The sequence below is a fragment of the Pelophylax lessonae genome (genome assembly GCF_965119305.1).
Source record: "Pelophylax lessonae genome assembly, chromosome: 2".
In the NCBI taxonomy this organism is placed as follows: Eukaryota; Metazoa; Chordata; class Amphibia; order Anura; family Ranidae; genus Pelophylax; species Pelophylax lessonae.
In genome coordinates, this window is record NC_138769.1 from 736,922,180 (window position 1) to 736,933,551 (window position 11,372).

The 11,372-nt window shown below is 48.0% G+C and overlaps 1 protein-coding gene across 3 annotated transcripts in view; it reads right to left on the reverse strand.

Moving 5' to 3' along the window:
• LOC309546344 (beta-arrestin-1) overlaps positions 1-11,372 on the reverse strand; it is a 302,331-nt gene that overhangs the window by 191,777 nt on the left and 99,182 nt on the right. Inside the window, exon 1 of one of the 3 annotated variants that reach the window (XM_082245972.1) lies at positions 10,729-11,161. The exons of the other annotated variants lie outside the window; for them this stretch is intronic. Coding sequence (XP_082102098.1) covers positions 10,729-10,745 — 17 coding nt within the window. The 5' untranslated portion in view covers positions 10,746-11,161. Of the gene's footprint in view, positions 1-10,728; positions 11,162-11,372 lie in introns of those variants that run through there. 3 annotated transcript variants of the gene reach the window in all.

Consider the following 11,372-nt stretch of genomic DNA (forward strand, 5'->3'; position numbering starts at 1 on the left):
GCTCCTTGTTCGTTTTAAGAAGATGTTCCCATCTTGAGGTTAGTAGAAGGAAGATTCCAATCAATGGAGGTATTGTGTGGACTATTTCTTATCCTAATCTCCTCAGTACCCAACACCTTGTTAATTTTAATGAAGGCACCGTTGTGTTGACTCTTACTTCCACTTACCTCTTCAGTAACCAGCTCCTTGTTAGTTTTAAGAAGATGTTCCCATCAGGAGGTTAGAAGGAGGAAGATTCCAATCAATGGAGGCATCCTTGTTTGGACTCTTCCTTATCCTTACCTCCATAGTACCCAGCTCCTTGTTTGTTTGAAGAAGATATTCCCATTTTGAGGTTAGAAAAAGGAAGATTCCAATCAATGGAGGAATTATTGTGTGTACTGTTCCATATCCTAGCCTCCTCAGTACCCGGCTCCTTTTTTTTTTTGTTTTAAGATGTTCCAATCTTGAGGTTAGCAGAAGGAAGATTCCAATCAATGGAGGCATCGTTGTGTGGCCTTCTCCTGACCTCAAGATGGAAACATATTCTTAAAATGAACAAGGTGCTAGATAAAGCTGTTATTAGGGTCCATTACCGTAACGTCTTGAGAAAAGTATGGAATAGGCTACTGGGTTGTGCAGGTTAGGTCAGGCTCAGGGTCTCCCAGGGATGCTCCTCCCATGGTGCTCAGGAGAGGATCCCGTGCCCATAGAGCCTCAGTGAGGAGACCAACCTATGCTGGGTAGGAATGGGTTAAAGAGTATAGGTGCTCCCCCAGCACATGGCTGTACACATGGAGGACAAGCAGGCCAGTACAGGTCGACCCCACAACACAATGTACTGAATTTGGCCTTGTACCTGCCTGAAGTCAGTTTTAAATTACCGCCCCTTCCATTTCTCCATAACTGGACTGTGGAAGCCTAGAAAGCCAAGGAGAAGTTTGCATTTTAGAGACAGAAGAGGTGGGGAGGTGCAGTGTGGTGTGGCGGTAGTAAACACTCAGAGTCGCTTGCAGAAAACAGAACTTGTATTAAAGTTAAAGTTCACAATTCACCACAAACCCGGCGGGAAGGCAACTGACCGGGAACACTCACAGGATATAACAACAATCTGTAGCAGAGCAGGCCCCGAATGTGCCGACAGTATCTGTTTTGGGGGACAGAATGCAGCCTGATTAGTCCATATCCAAATGATGAGGCTTCCAGGAAGGATGGCGTGTCTCTATCCTTTCCCTACTCATCTGGAACCTCTCCCTACCGCAATTCACGATTGCTGACATATGGGTGACCTGTCCCTACACTGCCCACACGATAACTACTTGCCTAGACTGGAAGCCAGGGTCTCAAATAGACTCTGATTGACCCAAGATGTCCTCCCGAGTCACATGGAGTGGCAGCATCCAATTGGATAGCTTCCCCAGGGACCCAGGAAACCATAGAGAAACCATGTGCCTCTTGACAGTGTCTGTTCTGAGGGGTAGATTGTGGCCTGGCTGGTCCGTATCCAAATGAGGAGGCTTCCAGGAAAGATGGCGTGTCCCTATCCTTTCCCTACTCATCTGGAACTTCTCCCTACCGCTATTCACTATTGAGACAGATGAGTGACCTGTCTCTACACCAGTGGTCCTCAACCCTGGCCTACAGGGCCCACTAACAGGCCAGATTTTAGGTATTACCTTGGGGAGATGCAGACTAGAGTACTGCAATCACTGAGCAGCAAATTATATCACCTTGGATGTATTTCAGTTATCTTGAAAATCTGGCCTGTTAGTGGGCCCTGTAGGCCAGGGTTGAGGACCACTGCTCTACACTACCTACACGACACGATAAATGCTTGCCAAGAATGGAAGAATAGACTCTGATTGACCCAAGATGTCCTCCAGAGTCACATGGAATGGCAGCATCCAATTCGATAGCTTCCGCAGTGACCAAGGAAACCATAGAGGAACCATATTCCTCTTGACTTCCTCTCCCTCTCCCATGCCGCTGCAGTTGAGCATCACTTGCAATGGAGACAGTAGACTGCGCCTGCCTAAAAAATATTGTTAGTTATTTGTCCAGCATGGAGAACCAGCACAGAGTATAATAATACACAACTAAAGAATGTAATTCTGACATGTGACTGTATAGATTGTGTAGTTTACTCTAAATACCTCTGTGTTACGTAACATGCATTAGGGATATGTCATGATGAAAATTGGATGCGACTCGGCTAAAATGGTCTTCATCGTTACAATCCATGGCCAGCATGCCAAAAGCCAAATTCCAGTCAAGGATCATCCAAGCACCAAAATGTTCTGGAATTTCACTTCGGGACATCAGGACGAGCCTTTCACATAACAAAGAAATAAGGTTTGTTCTCTCATGTAGAAGGCCGTGGCACGCTTGTGTGCGATATAATTCGAATAAATCAAATAAAATGGATCCTGCTGGATAATTTTGCATGTTGATGTTGTTCAGATTGCCCCATGAATGTAGAAATCTTTGTGACCCCCAGAGATAAACGCCACCAACAAGGAACATCACCCAGAATAGTAGCATGCATAAAGAAAGGGATGTATTCCAGAGATAAGACTATAATCCTTTCACATTATAAAACTCTGGTCCGACCGCATCTGGAGTATTCTGTCCAGTTCTGGTCGCCAGTCCTCAGGAGGGATGTGTTGGAGCTGGAGAGAGTCCAGAGAAGGGCAACTAAACTGATTAGGGAATTGGAGGACTTTAATTATGAGGAGCGTCTGCAATCGCTTGATTTATTCTCCCTGGAGAAGAGACGCCTGAGGGGGGACATGATAGCAATTTATAAATATCTCAATGGTGATCTTGGCATAGAAAAAAAGCTATTCAGTCGAAGGGATTCCATGAGGACAAGAGGGCATACAATGCGATTAAAGGAGAAGCGTTTAAACATCAGGCAACGTGGGGGGTTCTTTACTGTTAGAGCTACAAGAATGTGGAATTCTCTACCACAAGAGGTGGTTTCTGCGGGAAGTATGGTGGCTTTCAAAAGACTCTTAGACGTACATCTCAAGGATCAGAACATTCAGGGGTATGTGAGATGATTACGGCCACACACACCTACACAGGTTGAACTGGATGGACTATTGTCTTTATTCAACCTCACCTACTATGTAACTATGTAACACCCCGAAAGTTCCTGGACGCTTCTGGACCTCTTTTTTTTAATCTAAGAGATTCAGTCCTGAAAACCAAATTCTAGTTAGAATAACTTGATGTTCAAAATTAGTTCACATTTCCAGAAAGTAGGTTTCTACTTCTGGCCATCAATGAGGGATGAGGATCTGGTTCACCGCGACCAAGGTTCAACCAAGGCTAACACGGCTGGTTCAATATTCTTCACAACTTTTTTTTTTTTTTAAATATAATGTATTGCATGGCCTTTAAACAATAGTCAGAAGACTTAGAAGGGCCAATAGGGGCATCAGGATCCTGCAAAGTCCTGTGTCACCTGTCACATATACAGTATCTCAAAAAAGTGAGTACACCCCTCATATTTTTGTAAATATTTTATTCTATCTTTTCATGTGACAACACTGAAGAAATGACACTTTGCTACAATGTAAAGTAGTGAGTGTACAGCTTGTATAACAGTGTAAATTTGCTGTCCCCTCAAAATAACTCAACACACAGCCATTAATGTCTAAACCGCTGGCAACAAAAGTGAGTACACCCCTAAGTGACAATGTCCGAATTGGGCCCAATTAGCCATTTTCCCTCCACCCGGTGTCATGTGACTCGTTAGTGTTACAAGTTCTCAGGTGTGAATGGGGAGCAGGTGTGTTAAATTTGGTGTTATCGCTCTCACTCTCTCTTACTGGTCACTGAAAGTTCAACATGGCACCTCATGGCAAAAAACTCTCTGAGGTTGTGAAAAAAAGAATTGATGCTCTACATAAAGATGGCCTAGGCTATAAGAAGATTGCCAAGACCCTGAAACTGAGCTGCAGCATGGTGGCCAAGACCATACAGCGATTTAACAGGACAGGTTCCACTCAGAACAGGCCTCACCATGGTCAACCAAAGTAGTTGAGTGCACGTGCTCAGCGTCATATCCAGAGGTTGTCTTTGGGAAATAGATGTATGAGTGCTGCCAGCATTGCTGCAGAGTTTGAAGGGGTGGGGGGGGGGGTCAGCCTGTCAGTGCTCAGACCATACGCCGCACACTGCATCAAATTGGTCTGCATGGCTGTCATCCCAGATGGAAGTCTCTTCTAAAGATGATGCACAAGAAAGCCCGCAAACAGTTTGCTGAAGACAAGCAGACTAAGGACATGGATTACTGGAACCATCTCCTGTGCTCTGATGAGACCAAGATAAACTTATTTGGTTCAGATGGTGTCAAGCGTGTGTGGCGGCAACCAGGTGAGGAGTACAAAGACAAGTGTGTCTTGCCTACAGTTAAGCATGGTGGTGGGAGTGTCATGGTCTTGGGCTGCATGAGTGCTGCCGGCACTGGGGAGCTACAGTTCATTGAGGGAACCATGAATGCCAACATGTACTGTGACATACTGAAGCAGAGCATGATCCCCTCCCTTCAGAGACTGGGTCGCAGGGCAGTATTCCAACATAACGACCCCAAACACCTCCAAGATGACCTTGCTAAAGAAGCTGAGGGTAAAGGTGATGGACTGGCCAAGCATGTCTCCAGACCTAAACCCTATTGAGCATCTGTGGGGCATCCTCAAACGGAAGGTGGAGGAGGAGCGCAAGGTCTCTAACATCCACCAGCTCTGTGATGTCATCATGGAGGAGGGGAAGAGGACTCCAGTGACAACCTGTGAAGCTCTGGTGAACTCCATGCCCAAGAGGGTTAAGGCAGTGCTGGAAAATAATGGCGGCCACACAAAATATTGACACTTTGGGCCCAATTTGGACATTGTCAGTTAGGGGTGTACTCACTTTTGTTGCCAGCGGTTTAGACATTAATGGCTGTGTGTTGAGTTATTTTGGGGGGACAGCAAATTTACACTGTTATACAAGCTGTACACTCACTACTTTACATTGTAGCAAAGTGTCATTTCTTCAGTGTTGTCACATGAAAAGATAGAATAAAATATTTACAAAAATATGAGGGGTGTACTTACTTCTGTGAGATACTGTATGTCCTGCACAGAGTCCTGTGTCACCTGTCACATATCCATATTTTCATGTATGGGATGGATATCAATAAAAGTAAAACTCCGGACAGATTTTTTTCCTTTGAAATTTTTTAAGGGTGGTGAAGGATAATTTGTCCCTTTCAGCCATCACTGGGCGGGGTGTCTCCATTGGGAGTTTTCTCCTCACTTCCTGCTGTGGTGACAACTGCCAAGTTTTGGATTCCTCATCTCAGGACTGGGAGTAAGAAAAGAACCCTCCAATGGGGGCACAGACAGAGATATACGCCCCTCACCCTTCCCCCGCTCCATCCATCCATACCTAAAAATACACCATTTTCAAGTGTATGTAAAGCCAAATACTTTTTTTTTTTTTTAGTTTTGGATACCAGCAGACAAAAAACACTTCATATGCGGCCTGTCCTGTTATTGATTTTGCCTCAGCAGTAGATTAAACAAGGATGCTGTTTGCAATATTTTATGAACAGTAAGTGGAAAGTGAAAGGTGCGAGGGAATTTCTCTTCTTCTGGACCTCCGACAGTAACAGAACACAGAGATTTTATAATATGAAATATTTACCAGCCCTCAGATGCAGTGGCTGCATTCGTTTTCTTTTTTTCAGGCTAATTAAAATTTTTGCAAATATGAAAGAATAATTGTCCATCCTGCCGAAATGCAGCATCACTTCCTGAGAACTCCTGACAGCTCCTGTAAGTCAACTACTTACACTGACACCAATTATTTGGGGGCTTTTCTGCCCTGGGGCCCGCTATCCTACTGTCAGAAATGATCTGGGGGCTATTTTCCCCTGGGGCCCGCTATCCCACTGACACCAATGATCTGGGGGCTATTCTCCTCTGGGGAATGCTATCCCACTGACATCAATGATCTAGGATCTATTTTCCCTTGGGGCCCGCTATCCCACTGGCACCAATGATCTGGGGGCTATTTCCCCTGGGGCCGCTATACCACTGCCATCAATGATCTGGGAGCTATTCTCCCCTGGGGCCAACTATCCCCCTGACACAAATGATCTGGGGGCAATTTTACCCTGGGGCCCGCTATCCCACTGACACCAATGATCTGGGAGCTATTCTCCTCTGGGGCCCGCTATCCCACTGACACCAATGATCTGGGGGCTATTTTCCCCTGGGGCCCGCTATCCCACTGACACCAATGATCTGGGAGCTATTCTCCTCTGGGGCCCGCTATCCCACTGACACCAATGATCTGGGGGCTATTTTTCCCTTGGGGCCCGCTATCCCACTGGCAGCAATGATCTGGGGGCTATTTTCCCCTGGGGCCCGCTATCCCACTGACACCAATGATCTGGGAGCTATTCTCCTCTGGGGCCCGCTATCCCACTGACACCAATGATCTGGGGGCTATTTTCCCTTGGGGCCCGCTATCCCACTGGCACCAATGATCTGGGGGCTATTTTCCCCTGGGGCCCGCTATCCCACTGCCATCAATGATCTGGGAGCTATTCTCCTCTGGGGCCCGCTATCCCACTGACACCAATGATCTGGGGGCTATTCTCCTCTGGGGCCCGCTATCCCACTGACACAAATGATCTGGGGGCTATCTTCCCCTGGGGCCCGCTATCCCACTGACACCAATGATCTGGGAGCTATTCTCCCCTGGGGCCTGCTATCCCGCTACCACCAATGATCTGGGAGCTATTCTCCCCTGGGGCCAACTATCCCCCTGACATCAATGATCTAGGGGCTATTTTCCCCTGGGGCCTGCTATCCCACGGACATCAATGATCTAGGATCTATTTTCCCTTGGGGCCCGCTATCCTACTGGCACCAATGATCTGGGGGCTATTTTCCCCTGGGGCCCGCTATCCCACTGCCATCAATGATCTGGGAGCTATTCTCCCCTGGGGCCCGCTATCCCCCTGACACAAATGATCTGGGGGCTATTTTCCCCTGGGGCCCGCTATCCCACTGACACCAATGATCTGGGAGCTATTCTCCTCTGGGGCCCGCTATCCCACTAACACCAATGATCTGGGGGCTATTTTCCCCTGGGGCCTGCTATCCCACTGACACAAATGATCTGGGGGCTATTTTCCCCTGGGGCCCGCTATCCCACTGACACCAATGATCTGGGGGCTATTTTCCCCTGGGGCCCGCTATCCCACTGACACCGATGATCTGGGAACTTTTCTCCTCTGGGGCCCGCTATTCCACTGACACCAATGATCTGGGAACTATTCTCCTCTGGGGCCCGCTATCCCACTAACACCAATGATCTGGGGGCTATTTTCCCCTGGGGCCTGCTATCCCGCTACCATCAATGATCGGGGAGCTATTCTCCCCTGGGGCCAACTATCCCCCTGACATCAATGATCTAGGGGCTATTTTCCCCTGGGGCCTGCTATCCCACTGACATCAATGATCTAGGATCTATTTTCCCTTGGGGCCCGCTATCCCACTGGCACCAATGATCTGGGGGCTATTTTCCCCTGGGGCCTGCTATCCCGCTACCATCAATGATCTGGGAGCTATTCTCCCCTGGGGCCAACTATCCCCCTGACACAAATGATCTGGGGGCTATTTTCCCCTGGGGCCCGCTATCCCACTGACACCAATGATCTGGGAACTATTCTCCTCTGGGGCCCGCTATTCCACTGACACCAATGATCTGGGAACTATTCTCCTCTGGGGCCCGCTATCCCACTGACACCAATGATCTGGGGGCTATTTTCCCCTGGGGCCCGCTATCCCACTGACACCAATGATCTGGGAACTATTCTCCTCTGGGGCCCGCTATCCCACTGACACCAATGATCTGGGGGCTATTTTCCCCTGGGGCCCGCTATCCCACTGACACCAATGATCTGGGAGCTATTCTTCTCTGGGGCCCGCTATCCCACTGACACCAATGATCTGAGTGCTATTTTCCCCTGGGGCCCGCTATCCCACTGACACCAATGATCTGGGAGCTATTTTCCCCTGGGGCCCGCTATCCCACTGACACCAATGATCTGGGAACTATTCTCCTCTGGGGCCCGCTATCCCACTGACACCAATGATCTGGGGGCTATTTTCCCCTGGGGCCCGCTATCCCACTGACACCAATGATCTGGGAGCTATTCTTCTCTGGGGCCCGCTATCCCACTGACACCAATGATCTGAGTGCTATTTTCCCCTGGGGCCCGCTATCCCACTGACACCAATGATCTGGGGGCTATTTTCCCCTGGGGCCCGCTATCCCACTGACACCAATGATCTGGGAGCTATTCTTCTCTGGGGCCCGCTATCCTACTGACACCAATGATCTGAGTGCTATTTTCCCCTGGGGCCCGCTATCCCACTGACACCAATGATCTGGGGGCTATTTTCCCCTGGGGCCCGCTATCCCACTGACACCAATGATCTGGGAGCTATTCTTCTCTGGGGCCCGCTATCCCACTGACACCAATGATCTGAGTGCTATTTTCTCCTGGGGCCCGCTATCCCACTAACACAATCATGCTGGAACAGAAAAGGGTCTACTCTTCACCAAACTATTAGCACAAGGTTGGAAGAGTACAACTGTTTACATGGTCTTTGTATGATGAAGTATCAACAGTCCCCATACAGGAAACACCGGAACCGTTTGAGTTGGAGAGGTTTTACAGAGTTTTGGCCCACCTTCTACTGGGGGACATTCTGTATTGCTTGTGATGGATGCTCTTGCCCCTTGTCAGGGGCAAACTCTGCCCTCTTATTGGGGGACATTAACCTTTAGTATGGAGGCACTGTACCATCCTATTTGGGGGGAGAGCTAGCCAGTTATAAGGGTACACTCTGCACTTTAATGGGGGACACCCTTTCTTATTGGGGTGACAGTCAGCTCTTTTATTTGGGGACACTCTGCTTTCTTCAGAAAAACTCTGCCCCTTTATTGAGAAGACATTCTGCCTTTTTATTGGGGGAAACACTGCCCTCTTATTGAGGGACATTCTGCCCTCTTATTGGGGTACACTATGCCCTCTTATTGAGAGGACATTCTGCCTTTTTATTGGGGTACACTATGCCCTCTTATTGAGAGGACATTCTGCCTTTTTATTGGGGTACACTATGCCCTCTTATTGAGAGGACATTCTGCCTTTTTATTGGGGGGAAACTCTGCCCTCTTATTTAGGGACATTCTGCCCTCTTATTGGGGTACACTATGCCCTCTTATTGGGGTACACTTTGCTCTTTTACTTTGTCATTGGGTGGGATACTCTGCCTTCTTATAGGATGGATACTCTGCTCTCATATAGGGTGGACACTCTATTAGGGGGGATACTTTGCTCTGTTATTTGGGTGGCACTCTTCCTTCTTTGGGGGGGGGGGGGGGGCACTCTATCCTGTTGTGGGGGATTCTGCCCACTTATTGGGGGACACCTTTTTATCTAATGGAGGGGAACAATCTTCCTTCCTATTGGGTGACACTGTACCCTCTAATGGGGGGCACTCTCCCGTCCTATTGGGGAACACTCTACTCTTCAATGGGAGCTCTCTTCCATCTCATTGGACACTTTTCGCTCTTATTAGGGGGGCTCTCTACCCTCCAATGGGCAGACACTCTCCTATTTTATTGGGGGGGGGGGGGTCACTATGCTCTGTTACTGCAGGACACTCTACCCTTGTACTGGGGAGGGCACTCTTTTCTCTAACGGGGACACCCTACATTCTTATTGGGGTGACAGTCGGCTCTTTTATTTGGGGACACTCTGCTTTCTTCAGAAAAACTCTGCCCTTTTATTGAGAGGACATTCTGCCTTTTTATTGGGGGGAAACACTGCCCTCTTATTGAGGGACATTCTGCCCTCTTATTGGGGTACACTATGCCCTCTTATTGGGGTACACTATGCCCTCTTATTGGGGTACACAAAGCTCTTTTACTTTGTCATTGGGTGGGATACTCTGTCTTCTTATAGGATGGATACTCTGCTCTCATATAGGGTGGACACTCTATTAGGGGGGATACTTTGCTCCGTTATTTGGGTGGCACTCCTCCCTCTTGGGGGGGGGACACACTATCCTGTTGTGGGGGATTCTGCCCACTTATTGGGGGACACTTTTTTATCTAATGGAGGGGAACAATCTTCCTTTCCATTGGGTGACACTGTACCCTTTAATGGGGAGCACTCTCCCGTCCTTATCGGGAACACTCTACCCTCTAATGGGAGCTCTCTTCCATCTCTTTGGACACTTTTCTCTTTTATTGGGGGGGCTCTCTACCCTCTAATGGGCAGACACTCTATTTTATTGGGAGGCACTCTGCTCTGTTATTGCAGGACACTCTACCCTTGTACGGGGGAGGGCACTTTTTCCTCTAATGGGGGGGACCCTACCCTCTAATGGGGGAACAGTGTACCATCTAAGCAGGGGGACACACTACCCTTTAATGGAAGGGATACTCTACCCTCCTATTGGGGGACTTTCTTCCCTCTTAATGGGGGGACACTCTACCCTTTTATTTGGGGGGGATATGTTACCCTCTATTGGGAGGCACACTCTACCTTCTACTGGGGGGGCACTTTACCCACTTACTGGGGGACACACTACCCTGGACACTGAACATTATTATTATAGGACATGGGATATATTGCAGGAAACATGCAGCAATGGATGGAGATGTACTTACAGGAATATGTTGTCCATCTGTACCTAGAATATCTTGCAGTGTCACAGTGCCTGGGATTTAAGCTCTTTTTCTCCGTGTAGTCGCTGTCAATCCACCCATAATCCATTTAGCAATCTGCACTGACATTTTCAATGTCGTCTGCCTTCTACGGCAAGTAATTTTCCCTGTTTTTATTATAATGATTATATATATATTTTTTCCCTTTGTGGTTAAATCTTTCCAAATGCTTTACGTTTCCTCCGGTATCATGCAGCCTCCCCAAGCCGGCTGCTGCATTGAAAATTCAACATTTTTTTTTTTGTTTTTTTTCTTGAAGTGTCATGCCCTGATCGCAGTCCTGATTGGCTCTCTCATCTTCGCCATTGCTGTGTTCTGTGGGCACGGGACCTGCATCGCTAATTTCTGCAGTCTGGGGAGCGCAGAGTGCGAGGGAGAGAATGAGAGAGAGAGAGAGGAGAGAATGAGAGAGAGAGAGAAGAGAGAGAGAATGAGAGAGAGAGAGAGAATGAGAGAGAGAGAGAATGAGAGAGAGAGAGAGGAGAGAATGAGAGGAGAGAATGAGAGGAGAGAATGAGAGGAGAGAATGAGAGGAGAGAATGAGAGGAGAGAATGAGAGAGAGAGAGAATGAGAGAGAGAGAGAATG